Genomic DNA, 16,927 nt, shown 5'->3' with positions numbered 1-16,927 from the left:
CAGCGCTTTTGAATTCTCAAATCTGATTAGTCAGAAGGTGTTGATTAATTTTCTATAACAGCAGCTCGGACAGTAGCTCCTGCTCTAATTCAGTGACATTGATATATTGAAGATTTCTGTGAGATTTTTTTTTTTTTTAAGATTTATGGAAGGAGTCTCTACTGTCAGTGCTTTGTAACAGTCAGTAAGTTTTGCAACAGTAAGTTCCTTAATTAAATAAAACACTAATCATTGGTACATTGCTGTGGTACAAGAGAAATAAAACACTTATATAAAATAAAACAACAGGACATGAAGTTATTGTATTATTGTAAATTAATCAACTTCTGGGTGGTAACAGTAACTTTCATCGGGCTACATCCCTGGCCTTAATTATTTTCTTATCAGAGCACAACCTGATTTGTTTTATTCCTTACTTATTTCAATGACACTACGGCAGTCCTGCAAGTATTCAACGGTTTGGTTGTTGGAATATTTAAAAATAATCCAGAAATCAAATTTTTATTTTTGAAAAATCTTGTATGTTTCAAGATGCTTTCTGGGAGATCATTACATACACACTAGTATTGCGTAGCCTTCTTAATATAAATGTATGGTGAGTATGTGTAGAGTAGATCAAACCCCCTATCTACTTTCTGTTACCTGTCTGCGCAGTGGAATGCTCTTGGCCAGCTTGTGCACGGCCATCTGGCTGTTGAAGTCGCTCTTCTTGGCTGAGCTGTGCATCTTGACCAGCACAGCGATCACGATCATCACGCAGATGAGGAAGAATCCCACGCAGTAGATCAGCACCTCCAGGTAGGTCTGGTTGGGCAGCGGGGTTGGGGGCAAGGCTGCTCAGGAGAGACGCGCCATGCACAGGTGGCACAAAAAAGGTGAGATGGTATTGTGGGTGATGGGGGAGCAGGGAAGATGTGCTTTATCCTTAAACATATCCTAATCACAATACGCAACAATCATGCCTTCACATATACCCTCCCAAAAACAACACCACCCAAAAACACACTCACAAACAAATGTAGAGCAAACAGTGACACACGGCACAGAGCACAAACTCCTATTGTAGCGCCATAATCACGTCTTTCAAGCATCGGGTTTCAGGCTGCATTCTTCTGCTTATGTGCTGGGAGACAGAATGAAACTACTGCTTCTGACATTTGGCAGCCTTCGCCTACTAAAACGTCCTGTATTATCAGTCACCTAAGACTTGCATGCTGTGACACAAGCGGTGCACGACTTCACCGAAGATGGCAGCTTGATTTAAAGTGAGCAGACTCTAGTGAAATAAACTGCATTCGTTTGCATGTGTTGGCTGAGAGGTGAGGCTCTGTTCTAGCCCAGATGGTACATGTCAACAGTGCATAATTGGAGAGCTAGGTCATGGGGTAATGTTACAAGATAAATCTGAATGATAAAGCTGTTTCTTACTCTAAGGAAGCAATTTTCTCTAGCCTTAAGGCTCGAGTTATTGTCGGGGAGTTAGATGCATGTGCACTCAGGGGGGAAAAAAGGACAATGAACAATAAAGATACATTTCTACAACACATTGATTAATCAGTAAAATTAATAATAATAATAATAATAATAATAATAATATGACTTAGTATTTTTTAAATAACAAAATACATCAAATGACTTGTCAAATAGTGACTGAATGTTTTCCACACTTATCTTGTGTATATATTTTTTAATCTAAGGAATTGTTGGAAAGCCTGTGCAAAAGAACAGTGATAAGAGGGAGATATGTAAAAGCTCAGTTCATGCTGAACACCAACACCATACACACACTTTCCAAGATACCAGTGTTAACGCTTTGATTGACAAGCAAATTGATAAATCAATATCCGCTCCAAGCCCTGGAGGGACGCAGTTTATCAAAGCAAACCCAAAGAGCATGCCAGGAATTCATTTCACTAGAAGAAATGATGTTGGCAAAAGTGCACTCTTTGGAAGCCTTGTCAATTTTTTTTTCACCCGACACAAATATTAATATGAAACAGATATATTAATTAGTGGAGTAAAGAAAAGCAAGGGGTAAAAATGGAACCTCCATAGCCATGTCAAATCACAACCTCAAGCCCACCTGTCTACAATTTCCCCTAAATCTGTTGATTAAACAGCTAAATTAACTTGCTGTAAACTGTATGCTTCGGTTATAGTATTCAGTAAACATTAAAACAAACCTCATAAGAGGTAATCAGGAGCAGCCTCATACACAATTTTGTTGATTGTGAGGTGTTTGACTTGGCTTTCCACTTCCATTTTAACCGAGAGGGAAAGAAAAGTGGTTCACCTTCCTTCCATACATCAATGAAGGAGTGGCTGAACCACACAGAGGAAGTAGCTTCCACACAGGACGGGATCTTTTCAGCCGCAGTGACCACCAGAGATATTGCCAAAAACAGTTTACTTTTGGTGACCGCATGATAAAACTAACCCTTCTCTGGGTAATACATGAAGCTGCATCTATATAATTTCTTCATTAAAACCGTACAGTAATCAGAATGTTCCGGAATAGCACTAGACTGGATGCTAACAGATGAGAGCAATTTATAGTATTGTGTCTTTAGCAGATTCAGCTTACAACACCGTGATGGCTTGTGGCTGTGTCCTGCCAACGGCAACAAATCCTGAATGCGTATTTAATTACAGGCTGTTATGGTGAGACCGGAGTGGTGCGGCTGAACGTGACCCTTTGTGCGAATGTGAGAGGGAAAAACCGAAAAATAAAGCACCAAAAGAACCGTAGATACCTTCATAGACAGTCAACCATGCAGAGTGATGGGAATGGCCGATAGAGTTGCCAGCCAAGCACGTGTACACCCCAGCGTCCTCTAAAGACACATTCTTGAGCTGCAGCACCTCCATCTCCTTATCCGTGGTGTTGACGCCTGCCGTCTAGAGACAAGAATCACAGGATGAGGCAGGAGAGCACCGGAAATAAACCCAGAGGAGATAGAGAGAGAGGGAGGTTTATAATATAAGAGAACAGAGAAGGTTTTTTTTTTTTTGAAAAAGCACCCAGAAGGAAAAAGATATGAAAAAGGTGGATTGATCATGGAAGGAGATAGAGGTCCACATGGCTATCAACCATTCTTTAGAGAAGAATCAACGGTTGTTCTCGCAGCTCCAGCGATGACCCTGCTGATAAACTGATGATTAGATCTTTGGTTAGTAGAAGAAGAGCGCTCCACCTGCCAAGGAAACCCACACCTAGGGACGAGGTATCAATTAGAGGATGGGGGTGGCCATTCACCAACCTCACCACCCTATAGTCCATCTCTACATGCACGAGATGGGCCACATGGAACTCCACCCAGCAGAGAAGAAACTCAAAGAGCTGGACTAATGAAAACAGGACAGCAATATCGCATAAAACTAAAAAGAGAAAAGGAAAGAGTAGAAAGCTAAAGTAGAAAACAAAAGCATTGAGAAACAGACAAGAAGGACAGATGTAGAAGTGTGCATCAGGACTGGGATCCTGTGGGAGCTAATGAAAAAGGTAGCTGGAGCGGTTTTACTGTCACTTGGGTGGATGTGGATACAAAGCACGCTGGACAAAAAGGTCACATTCATTAACGTGAGCATTTTGGGAAAAAAAAAAGAACCAATTGAAAATATCACGAGCAGGTAGAAAACAAAAACAATTACCGCATGAGTGTCTGAGATTGGTCGGAATTCCATTGGGTATACGCACGGCTGGCTAGGGTTCCTACAGGAGCGGGTGGGATTGGTTAGAATTCCTAGAGGAGTGGGCAGTATTGGTCAGAATTCCTATGGGATTGGGAATTATTAGACAGATTTCCAATGGGAGTGGGCAGGATTGGTCAGAATTCATATGGGATTGGGAATTATTAGACAGATTTCCTATGGGAGTGGGCAGGATTGGTCAGAATTCCTATGGGATCGGGAAGGATTGGTCAAAATTGCTTCAGGAGTGGGAAAGACTGGTTGGAATTCCTTCAGGAACAGGCAGGATTGGTAAGAATTCCTATAGGAGTGGGAATTATTATTACAGATTTCCTATGGGAGTGAGAGGGATTGGTCAAAATTCCTATGGGAATGGGGAGAATTGGGCAGAATTTCTATGGGAGTGGGAAAGATTGGTCAGACTTCCTATGGGATTGGGCAGAGTTACTTCAGGAAAAGGCAGGATTAGTCAGAATTCCTATGGGATTAGGCAGGATTGGTCAAAATTCCTATGGGCTTGGTCACAATTCCTTTAGGTGGCATTGATCAGAATTCCTTATGAATGTGCAGGAATGGGATTAAAAAATTATCCCCCACACACCTCTAGACAGATAAGAGAGACAAGAAGAGAAAGTAAGGAGTGAAAGACTCAGAAACAAGTTGGGTAAGCTGCCAAGAAAAAAAAAAAAAAAAAACATGCATGATAAAGGCTAAGGAATGCCTGGTCTCTCAGCTCAGTGGAAAAGCCTTTGAAGGCCAGGCAAGCAAAACTAATTTGACAGAGAGTAAGAAATGTACCCTTATTAGGAGGGCACAGGGTAATCGTTAGGTGGAGAGGAGAAAAGGAATGAGTCCAACGTGAAGGCTCAAACACTTCCAGTTGGCTCTGCTGGGTTTTTCCATGGCGTCAATAACAGTCCAGGGCACCAAGGAGGGGGAAAAAAGGAGGAGGAGAGGGAGATGTCTCAGAGTTGTTTCCTAACTGCCTGTTATCCAGTTTATCCATCTATATTTCTGCTTTTTATCTTCCCGGGGCTCCCGTAAGTGGTGTGTTACCTGTGGAGGCGTGTTTAGTGACGGTGAGCCATGCTGACTGGTTGGCTTGGCCTATATAATTGGACACTTTACAAATATACTCCCCACTCTCCTCCTCCGTCACGTTGTACAGCGTCAGAACCTGCGTGTCCGAGCTGTTGACCCCAGAGTGCTGCGGAGGTCAAACAGAGGTCAGAGGTCAAAGTGAGGTTGCCTGAGCATACAGAGAGCGCAGCTGTCACGCCACAAGTTGCCATGGTGACTAAATGGGGATGAGAGGGTACAAATTGGCCATTTCCGCTGGCAAAGTGAATTATGATTGTTTGCCAAGGACATGGGTTATGTTTACCTTGCACACACTGTTTATGGAGGGAATTTTCACCTCACAATGTTATTTGTCAAAAAGTGGCAATGGAAAACAACAGGTCAAAACCAAACAAGTGACAATGGTTTGTTCAATATTAAAGATTTTCATGACTGGTTACTGAAGGTTATGATGGCATTACTTAAGATAACACATACTGATTAAAAAAACTAAGAACCTACGATATGAATCATTAGTTACATTTCGTAATTAGCAATGACATAGCTTTGCTGTAGCTACATTCAAGGACACCTTTACTCTGCATTTTTATCTAAAGCATGCTGTTAAACATTTTTCTTCGCCAGTATGCTTAACATTCCTCTATAAAACATTTATTAAATTAGACATGAAGACCGATTTATGAAGAACTTCACTGCTTAAGTGTACAACAGTTGATGGTTACCTTTAAGATTTTGACGTAGGGCAGACCATCTTCTCCCACTTTGCTGCCGTTGACCTCGATGTGTTTGAGCCACTGGATGTGTGGCTGAGGGTCACTGAAGACTTTGCACTCAAACTCCACATCGCTGCCCACCACTGCTGTGCGATTAGCAGGCAGGCCGGCTTGGAGAATGGGCCTGTGAGGTGAACGCTCTGAAACACACGCACACAAAAGAGAAAAACTGAGAAGCTGAGAAACACTCATTAGTAAGGATGCGAATCTCCTTCTTTCAGACATTATGATACACATGATACACATAATGCTTCTAGGGCAACTTGAGAACTTCTGTTACTCAGTGTTTAAAGCTGTGCAGTGGGAGGAGGCAACCACATAAACAATACTTCCTGGGCACACTAGTCAAACTCCCTGCTTTGTTTAGCCATACGTTACACTAATTGCTTATCCTATGATAATCTTGTACACAGGCTACACGGACACCATCATGCAAAATGTCCAGACTGCAACTGTAGGGAGTCAAACAAAGTTGTAAAGCACAGCTTGTGCTGAAGGAGGGGCAGCTAATGAAGCGCTGCGTCTGGAGCAACTGCGTGCCAGCATGGGATAAGAGCGCCTGTTTTCACTCTCACTGAGAGCGGTGGCGCCGCGGATTAGTCTCGAAGCACAACCCGAGTGCTTATAGAAATGTCACTGAATTATAAGAGGTGTGCGAGTGGTTTTTCAAATGTTTGCATGCCTGTGTGTATTTGTATATGACATGTTATTTGTGTCAGATGATCCCAGTTGAATAAAGTCTGCACTGGGCTGTGGCTTTGATTAATTACCTACTTGCTATGTGTGTAAATATCATCCATGCCAGCCAATCGGCAGCTTTGTGCTAATTTATTCCAAATGCTTTGCCTTCATCATGTGACCGCATTTTTAGCTTTCACACACAGTCGACTTAATAAACACTTTCCAGTGCCTCATCAATAAAGAAGTGCCTGTTCTTGACACCTACATGGCGTTTGCACCATTACATCTATTTATTTCAGTACAGCAGTGTTACCCATTAATGGTATTGAACCAACATAAAATTACCCACATTTGCATTTAATTAAATCTAGTTAATGTAATGTGTACATTCTCAACCATTTCTTTGGAACCTCCTCATAAATTAGCTGCAGCTTTAAACAGATAAAATTGATTCAGTGATTTAAAGCAGCACAAAGAATTTAACACGATTAAACAAGTCCAGTACAACAAGAGCGTAATTACAAACACATAGTGAGTACTTAATTAAATTAATCCTGCAGCAAGTATGTACAAAAAAAAAAAAAAAAAAAAAAAAGCAGGGCAAAAAAAAGGTACAGAAAATGCATAAGCTCACCAACTACGTCCAGCTGATAGGTGTGGTTGATGCTGCCGTACTTATTTTCCACCACACAGGTGTAGTTGCCTTTGTCTGAGGGCACCACTGAGTCCATTATGATCGCCCACAAACTTTCTCGCACCTGTGTGTAAAGAAAGCCATTTATTTCTTTGCGTTCGCAGCTTATTATTTGCAACTTTAATCTCTGTGCACAGTTTAAGACTTTCACAGACGACAGACACTGAGACAAAAGAAAACCTTTGCATATACTTTTATATGCCATTATTTATGTCTAGGAAGTTAATGAGCTTTTAAAACCATGAGCAAATGCAGAAAGATTTCAAATCTCAACTTGAAAGGAAGTTAACATAAGGGTTTTGTCAGAGCTTCCAGGAAGGCTGTTTTCACATCTCTAGAAAATCAGCAGCAGAGATATTGCAAACGATAAAACATGACTAATGGACAGGAACAACCCAAATCAGAAAGTAAATATGTTTAACAGGAGGACATTGGCAGCAGACCTTGATGCAGTCAGTCCAACATCCAGTGAACGGCACATACCTAAACTACAATACACTACAGGGAAAAATCATTTCTACAGACACAGAACCATATCCAAATCCAAGAAAACATTTACTATTTCAGATATTGTTACAGCACATACACTCATTGGCCACTTTAATGGGAACACCTGTATCCCTGCTTGTTCATACAATTACCCAATCAGCAAATCATGTGACAGCAGCATGATGCATGCAGGTCAGGAGCTTCAGTTATTGTTCACATCAAACATCAGAATGGGAAAAAAGTGATCTCAGTGACTTTGACCGTGGCGTGGTTTTTGGTGCAAGACGAGCTGGTTTGCACATTTCAAAATGGCTGATCTGCTAGTATTTTCATGCACAACAGTCTGTAGAGTTTACACAGAATTATGCAAAAAACAAACATCTAGTAAGTGGCAGTTTTGAGGTCAAAACGCGTTCTTGATGATGGTTCATGCTGACAAGAAGGCTACATTAACTCAAATAACCACTCGTTACAAACGTGGTGAGCAGAAAAGCATCCCAGAATGCACAAAACATGGAACATGACATGGTCTTCTGCTGTTGTAGCCCATCTGCCTAAAAGTTTGACGTGGGACGCTTTTCTGCTCACCACGTTTGTAAAGACTGGTAATTTGAGTTACATTAGGCTTCCTGTCAGCTCAAACCAGTCCACATGCCGCATGACTGTCTGATTGGATAAGTGCATGAATGAGCAGGCGTACAGGTATTCTTATTAAACTGGCCAGTGAGTGTATAACATCTGTTAATTATTCTACTAGCCATTTCAAAGTCATGGCAAAGATCAGATCTGCAGACCAAAAGAGAGTTTATGACTTTCTGTTCTCGTTCTTATTAGGGAGTAGGATAAAGGGTGTTTTGGAGGGGTCTGTTTAAATGGGAGTTATAGCTGTTCCAGCTGCAGGATCCCAGATGTGGCCTGTTGCACAAACACACGTACACATGGTCTGCCTAACTTCCTCTCAACATATGCTTAATGTAATTGAACAATGAAGCTGGACTCTTGTTAAACCCAGAAGAAAAGGGAAAAAAAGGAGGAAACTGGGAGAAACTGGGGTGGGGGCTCATTCATAAAAGCCGACTGCCCCCCTGAACGGCACCCCTGCACTTCTTCAAAGTTAGACGTGCACGTGGTTGTGGTTGCACGTGTGCAAGAGATGAAAACGTCTGCAGACATCTATTACGGCATCTGCTGCAGTTGTGCATAAGTACGCGTGTAAACATCAAGGAGTGTGTATGTGCATGTGTGAGAAGGTGAGCGTTTGTGTGCACGTGTGTTGGACTGTGGCAGGCTGAAACACTCTCCAGATGGTAAAGTGTGTATGGTGTGGGGCTGAGCGAGAGAGGAGGAAGAGGCCTAATGCCTCCCAGCTGAGGAACACCTCAATGAGAAACACAGGCACGCCAAGTTGCTATAATGCAGTACCACCATCAAGCCAGGCTTCTGATCGGTCTAAACAGAGGAGCAGCCGTAATGTTCCTGATTAAAACGAGACCCGTTCTCGCTCCAACTCTACCCAGTGGAAAACATGACTAATGTCTGACTGACTAGTTTATATGTGACTTTAATAAAACTCTGTGGGTTCTTCATTAGTTCAATATTGTGGTTTTTAATATTTGTCCTGTACAGCCACCCAGAAGAATACACTGAGTTATGGGTCACAAAAAAAAAAAAAAAAAAAAAGTATTGCAATTTCAGTTTATTTCTCAGTGCAATCTGATTCTATAGCATTTGTGCTCAGGCAACTACTGCATAAAACAAACGCCACTATTCCTCCTTATTTACTGTGACTAGCAAGCGTATACGTTGTACCACATGACCTCACACGCACATTGATGCTTGGAGAGTCTACAGAAGAAAAAAGGGAGACACAGTGTCCCTTGTGGTGAGAGGGAACAAATTTGTCCTAAACATATAATGCAGTGAATATTAAATGTCATGAAATGAAATGAATAAATGGGAATACTGAGTCATGACTGGTGATGCATTACACTTTGATTTCACAAAAATTTCACTTTTGCCAGTTTCTTATGAGCTGCTACTGGTAGAAGAACAGAAACATTGCAGTAATTAATTCCTTTTAACTTTGGGACACACTAAGCTTTAGGCACACTAATATGATTATATTTTTATAGTAAAGGTTACTTGCTACAAAGAGTTTACTAACGATACATAATGTTCCTCTGCCTTGAAATGTAAAAGCAGTAATTAAAATGAAGAAATTAGAAAATGAGTGGAGAAATTAACTCTTTGCAAAGCAGCAAAAAAAAATTTGGTAATTTTGGAAGATTTAATACCAAAAAAATATTATTACCGACTGCGATTACTAAAGAAAAATATCAGTCCTTAAGAGTCCACTTTGTCTTCAATGCAAGCAGCTGAATAAAAGAAGTATAGCCAAGCCCATTGTTGTCCAAGAACAGCATAAACCTGAAGCTTCCAGGTCAGACATACTACAGAGTTCTGCCCTGAAGCCCTGTATATTAAAAAAAAAAAAACCTCATTGTGTCTGTGTGTTGGGACAGGTGTTACCTTTCAACTGACGCTGGTGTGGAACTTAAGCACAGCACACACAGCACATTAAAATTAAACAAACATGCACACACTTTCAGATCATTTTTAAGGAATAATTTGAAATGATGATACTTTGATGATGTTCTCACCTTGAAGCCTCCTATGCGCTGGTCTTTCTTAAACTCCTTGCCGTTCTTCAGCCACTTGAGCGTGGGTGTCGGGTTTCCGATGGCTGAGCAGCGGAATCTGACGGTTCTGCTGGCTGGAACCGCGTGGAGCTTCTTCTCCATCTTATCAGGCTGAGCCCACTCTGGAGCCGTTGCTGAAAAATGAAAACGAGCGAGATACAATCAAGTGAAACCAAAAGAAAATTTACAAGAATGTGAGAGATTCATATTTGGAGTCGTCTGAGGTACACATCATCACACTTGGGAATGCGCATGCTGTTATAGGAAAATAATTAATGATAAGTTGGGGTGATGAAGCAGAGTTACAACCTCGAAGTTGGTTATTTGCTGATAACACAACATCCTGAAGTGTTTTACTATCTCACCAATCAGAAGGGAGAATTCTACAGTGGCATGGTATAACAAGTCACAGATAGCGGATTAAATCAGAGTCAACATACAAATCTGTGGCCGATACACATCATCTCTAGCAGCAGCAGCACAGGATGTAAGATGGGTAATGAGCGTGCCTTAACACATCAAGACTAATCCACCAAATGGAAGGAAACCCTATCAACCCCCAACTCTAGCCTAAAGTGCATTCCACAGAACTGCTCTAAGCAGTTGAGGTGAAATGTCCTGCTGGAATACTTCAGGACTACTAAGAGGACCAGTCCACGAGTTTCCACAATTACACCATTACTTGCCTGACTGAAAAATACTTCATGCGAAGAGCTTTGCAAATGGTGTAAATGCATCAGCCAGGCTCACTAAATCAGCTTTAGAGTTCATTCATGTTACAGTGTAGATATTTATGAGTCTACAGAGGCGACAGACACACTCACGCGATAGCTCTTGGCTGTTAGAGAGTAACTTCTGGCTGCTGGACTGCTTCGTTTCCTCTGAAGAAGACTCATCGTCGTCATCATCTTCAGATGAAGCCAGGGCATCTAACACAAAAGAAAAAAAAAAAAGCTCAGCAAATGAGATCTTGTTATATCAAAACAAGATCTGGCCATGTTTTCTTTTATCTGGAAAACTTTTCACAGCTCTCTTTCTTACATGTGACATTGATGTTAAAATACTCTGTGTGGTTGCCTGCAGGGCCTCGGGCGAAGCAGCCATAAAGGCCCGAGTCGGCTAGTTCCACTCCCTCGATCTCCAGCTGACCGTTGCGTAGATGAGTGTGTTCCCCGTCAGTGAGGGAAACTTGGTCCTTGGTCCAACTCACCTCCTGAGGCTCTTCTTTACTCCTACACTTCAGCTCCAGTTTATCGCCCTCATACAAGGTGTATACGGCGGTTTCTAACAGGGCAACTGCACACAACACACAAGTAGACAGATAAAACAGTAGAGTTAGAGGACAGGGAAGAAGACAGGGAAGAAGACAGGGAAGAAGACAGGGAAGAAGACAGCATGACAGGAAAACTACAGCCTCTTTTTCACTGTAGGGCTGAAGCTCTGAGCAAACCACTGTGATGGAATTTTCACATGAGTACGATTAAGCCCAGAATGATTTCAAGCCACACTCGGGACATTTTTTTGGCACAGTCAGCTAGACAAAAAAATTTCACAAACCCCTTCCACTGGACGCTCTAAATCATACAAAAGCACCTTCTGTTTATTGGCACAGGGGACACGAGCGCACTGAAAACTCTTTACACGTTACATTTGCTACCTCTGCTGCTACTCCTGGCATGTTCTTAACCTTAGTGTTCAGTACATGCTGGCTCTCAAATGCAAATAAAAACTTGGATTTGGTGGCCAGAACTACACAAAACGACTATCTGTTTTTGGCAGCTCTGCACAGCACCACCTTTCCTTGCACCTTCCTCTCTTTCCACTTATAACAACAATGTGAGAAAATCTCTTACACAGTCAGCATTTAAGAAAAAAATCATTCTTTTTGTGAGAAGTCAGAACAATTAGGGGATTTGAGCTTTTTGCTTCCATTGGTTTTTGTTATATAGACAAGGATTTCCAAAGACACTTTTTTCTTTTTTTAAATACATTTTTTCCTCTAATAATCACCACTAGCTTGTGTACTTTTACTGTGATAACCATGATAGCTTCAGACTAGGTTATTATATATACAGTAAAAATTTCAAACTGTAACATGAAACAGTGTGTCAGCTCTAACAGCGGTGGAAAAGAGGCTTCTGTGAGCTAGCTACTTATGAAATATTCACAGTCAGGTTCTTCCTTAATTTCTAGGCAAAACATGTCATGAGGAAACGAGTAGTAGTGAGAGGTATGTGCTTTTACTTTCCAGAGTAATGTGCATCTCATCATGAGAATTCCATGTATAAGGTTCATCCAAAACAGGGTTCACAGGGTTCAGAGTCAGCACCGACTTCAGTGTGCTGATAATCCTTGTGACCTCTGCTCTAGAGGAAATCTAATAAAATATACATTTTTTTTGTTCTACGCATCCTCCTAATCTTTTATCCAATACCAAACTGTTGAGTTTCCTGCCTCCAGAACATCAGTCTGCTAAAAACCTTACTCAAAGCTCTGATCCAGCACTATCAAATCTCAGCTTGAATTAGTCAAGGCCAATTGTCAGGTCAATCATAAGCGGGAGCCCAAATTGAATTGTGGGCTGGAAGAGTATGAGGAAGGGAGTATCACAGCCACCTGAGCCCCTGTTGCTTCTGAGGAAGACGACTGAGATTTTCTGCTTTTCATGTGGATGGTAAACACAACACTGATGCACCAATTTTTTTTTTTCTTCCAAATGTGTCCAACTAGCTAGTGAGCCAATCTTGGGGGGGGGGGGGGGGGGGGGGTTTCGGGGGGGGTTGATAGGACAAATGGTCCTTGCTGGGATACTTGGCAGGAGGTCTTCTAGTCTTCTGGTTCAGCGCTCCTTATAAAAGTCTCACTTGTAAAATAGAGTCACATGCTAATTGTTCCTGCCTGAATCACAATAGGTCAAGGTGAGATCTCAGAACAGCACAAATGCCAAATGGTTTTGTATTGAAATGGTAATTTTAATACTTTTTTTAAATTCAATTGTGGTGCCTTCAGTTTGGTGAATGTACTTAACGATTTACAAAAGGGATAGAGCTTGCATTGTGAGTTGACATTTCTTTAAAATGCATGCAGAACTGGCAATGAAGGCAACACAAACTAGGCTAATGATGATAATAGATGTTCATGATGAAAAAGGCTTTCCCGGTTTCCTAATGATATGTTGCAGAGCTCATACTTTTTCAGCATATGTCAGGTTGAGTCCGATGAAAGACGATGCCACGCCTACAAATCCAGAATTCCCTACTGGCTAGTGACAATGCAGCGGTCCTGCCCCCTCCGTCAGTACTATTATCGTTGCAAACAAAGCATGCAAAGGGTGAGTACAAGCAAAGCAGACAGACTGAGAGAGAGAAAAGTCTGGAGGCCTGTAGCGGCAGGTTCTCGGGCAAAGTAACCATGGTGACCCCAGTAAGGCCCAGTTAAGGTATTTCCTGCTTGTTGAACAGACTACTAATCCTGAGAGGAACAGAAGGGTTATGGGGCTCAACTTCACCCTGGAAAAAAACCAGAGACATGGAGGGGAAAAAAAAAAAAAAAAGAGCAGACAGTCAGGAACTGAGGCTGAATGACAGATAAAGATTATGTCGTGCTGACTTCGTAGCTCATAGCCCTTTTTTTTTTACATTTTTCCCTTCCATCCCTCCACCCTTTTAATAACCTTTTTTTCCTCCCTCCCTTCAGTTGATAAGCCTCTGTCAACATTCATGCTATTACTCCAGGTCACAGGCAGGCCATAAAAGAGTTGCTGTAAAAAGCAGTGTCACTTTGAAGTGCTGCAGAAGCCAGCCACCGTGGTTTAGTTCTCCATTTTACCCTACACACATACACACACACACACACACACACACACACACACACACACACACACACACACACACACACACACCAACTGCCAGTGGCCACAAATTCCTCTCACCATACACATTTCCATCACAGTGCCACAATGAGCATATCTCACATCTAATCTCTTTATTAGGGTCAATTGCCAGCCACTCAAGAAATGCCCCAAAGCATTATCAGTAGCTGTGTGCGCGAAAAGTGAGGACGCACAAACCCTCGCAAGAGATTTTCATATTCTCTCGTCCTGACAGAGACACAAGACACGGGCGTTTAACTGAGTCAGGAAACTATACAGTCAACTACTGACCTTTGCTACCAAATCTACACAAATTAAACGATACGAGCAGGCGACCAGCTGATACGCGGGTGCTAACGGATATCCTTCCTTCCTGGAGATCAACACAAATATAATAACACAAGAAACAAAACAAATGAAACAAGGTAATATTGTACAAGCGTCAGAGGACAGATGTTGCCAACTTTACTATACCAATTAAACCAATAAAGGAAAGGAGATTGCTTAAACTCGCTGTTCACTGTGTGTCTTCTACAGTCACTTTGTGTCCTAAATCCTAACAATAACTGATTATTGCACTGCAATGGAAAAAAGCGACTTGTTTTTTTTTTTTGTTTGCAATTGTCTTCTTCTCTTTCAAAAGCTGAAATCCTTCCGAGCTGCACATCTTCTCCCTGACTTAGCCAATCCTCCAGATTCCACGATGAGATTAAGTCGGATCAAAGGCCATATTTTCAAGGAAAAAAAGGAGCTCGCCGGGAACAGGCACTCTCCCTATTCCCACTTCGAACCATCTTCAATGACTGACTGACGTGCAGCATGATAAACGATATCCAATCATGACAGGAAAGGTTTTTTTCCTGTATTTAAAAAAAAAAAAAGAAAAAAAAAAAAAAAAAAAAGAAAAAAAAGGCTGAATTGCACCAGCTGGATCAGAGAGCTTTCAGCATTAGAGATTTCATTGGTTCCGAATAGGAAGCAATAGAACAAAGAAAACGAGCACTGGGATTTCCTTTAGGAAGCCGCACTCGTGGCTGAATGATGGAGGGAGGAAAAGAGGACTGGACAGAGGTTTAAAATGTCTGGTTAGAATGTAGGGGTGTGAATCTCCCTCTTTCAGACAATGCAATACAAAAATGATACAAGTTCAATTCACTACTGATCTGATATGAATCGGTTCAGCACCGATATGATTCGATTCATGTCTGATCCAAAATGATTCAGTTCCGATAAACAGAACATGCACTGATGTGTCCCAGTTTTGACTCTGTATACAAGAGTTTTTCTTTACAGCCTTAACAGCAAGCCGTGAAACAAGAATCAAAGCTTTTAAATATTAATTTCATTAGCAAATTTGATTATCTGCACAAGTCCACCTATCACTTGCTTTGATTAGTGGAGATCTCTTCTCATTGTGAAGGCAATAAGCAAATGGGGGCAAATGCTCTCCCAACCCCCGCTCACACACCGCTCTCACGTGGGCCTCCATCAAGCCATAGACGCTAATGACATTTGTTCACAATGGCTGCAGTTCTACAAACAATCACAACCCAAGCACGCACCAGCACACACACACACACACACACACACACACACACACACACACACACACACACACACACACACACACACACACACAGTGAGAAGGGGAGTGGGGGTGAGATCAGCCTGTCCCACTGAATCACACCTATTGTTCCCTCAGCTCAGTCTCCACCCGTCCCCATCTCCACAGAGGCCAAGCGAGTGTGTGTATTAGAGAGAGATAAAGAGAAGGATAATTCCAAATAAAGGGGGAATAGTGGAAAGGAATGTAAGCAGGTCGCTATGCACAAATATGGATGCGCCACACACATACACACACACACATCGTTCCGTACAGCAGTGCCAAAACAGGCATCAGTTTTCCATGCTGCACTGCCATCTTCAACTAATTTGTTCCAGGAAAAAAAAAGAAACAAAACAAAACAAAAAGAAAGCAGGAAAATTGAGTGCTTTCCTTTCAAATATCCTCTTGGATTTTTGTTACGTCCAGGGGCAAATATTCCTTCCATAAGCAACTACCAGCTGCTTCAAAGTTATTTATGCTGCAATCAACTTTACTCGGAATTATGTGATTTTTATCCTCAGCACATTCAAGCTACAAAGTGGGGAAAAATCATGGACGCTCTCATGAAAGCATGGCTCATGAACTAGCAACAAGTTAGCCAGCTAATGTTAGTGCTAAGTGCTTACTTTAAACGTAGGGCTAGGCGATGTGACAATACAGATATTGTGATAAATTACAATACACACAATACACTTTTCTTTATTATGATATCTTTTATGATATATATCTTTTTTTTTAATTAAATTTGTATTATTTTAATAACTACAAACTGACGGGAAGCAGATGATGTAAAATTTAAATTTTGCAATTAATCTCTAAAACTCAAAAATGTAAAAAAAAAAAAAATAATATATATATATATATATATATATATATATATATATATATATATATATATATATATATATATATATATATATATATATAAAATTTTCCTCATTTTCAATGTTTTTTATTTATATTTATTTAATTTTATTTGTTTATTTTGCATTTATTTTTTTACATTTTATTTATATTTTTAGTTAAATTATGATTTAAATTATGAAATATGAATGCTATTTTTTTATATATAAAAAAATGTATTAATTTTGTAGCCATTAAATAGTTAAAAGTGCTGTCAAATATGTTCATGTCGTTTTCAAAACAGCAAAGAGTATTGTCAATGTTGCAGATTTAACCAACTAATGTGTCTGCTAGGTAACTTTCTTTAAATTTAAAGAAGAACACTAATCTTAAATCAATTTATACTCAAAATCGTCACAGTTATTGCAGTCTGTTTCACACCAAAAGCATTGCGGCTCGCGTGCATTGGGGCGTGGAGTATTCATGCTTTCTTGCACTAGT

At 40.9% G+C, this 16,927-nt stretch overlaps 1 protein-coding gene across 4 annotated transcripts in view; it reads right to left on the bottom strand.

The window, feature by feature from the left end:
• fgfr1a (fibroblast growth factor receptor 1a) overlaps positions 1 to 16,927 on the bottom strand; it is a 36,847-nt gene that overhangs the window by 6,934 nt on the left and 12,986 nt on the right. The window contains exons 3-9 of one of the 4 annotated variants that reach the window (XM_026925141.3): positions 11,148 to 11,402; positions 10,931 to 11,035; positions 10,068 to 10,240; positions 6,859 to 6,982; positions 5,493 to 5,683; positions 4,747 to 4,897; positions 637 to 833 (exon numbers count right to left, since the gene is read on the bottom strand). In XM_026925141.3, the coding sequence (XP_026780942.1) occupies positions 637 to 833; positions 4,747 to 4,897; positions 5,493 to 5,683; positions 6,859 to 6,982; positions 10,068 to 10,240; positions 10,931 to 11,035; positions 11,148 to 11,402 (1,196 nt within the window). Of the gene's footprint in view, positions 1 to 636; positions 834 to 2,753; positions 2,899 to 4,746; positions 4,898 to 5,492; positions 5,684 to 6,858; positions 6,983 to 10,067; positions 10,241 to 10,930; positions 11,036 to 11,147; positions 11,403 to 16,927 lie in introns of all 4 variants that reach the window. The other 3 variants (XM_026925144.3, XM_026925142.3, XM_026925145.3) reach the window with 3 other exon arrangements.

The sequence above is a fragment of the Pangasianodon hypophthalmus genome, chromosome 8 (genome assembly GCF_027358585.1).
Source record: "Pangasianodon hypophthalmus isolate fPanHyp1 chromosome 8, fPanHyp1.pri, whole genome shotgun sequence".
NCBI classification, from domain to species: Eukaryota; Metazoa; Chordata; class Actinopteri; order Siluriformes; family Pangasiidae; genus Pangasianodon; species Pangasianodon hypophthalmus.
The sequence above is the reverse complement of the archived record's forward strand: the minus strand, read 5'-3'. Positions and strand labels throughout refer to the sequence as shown.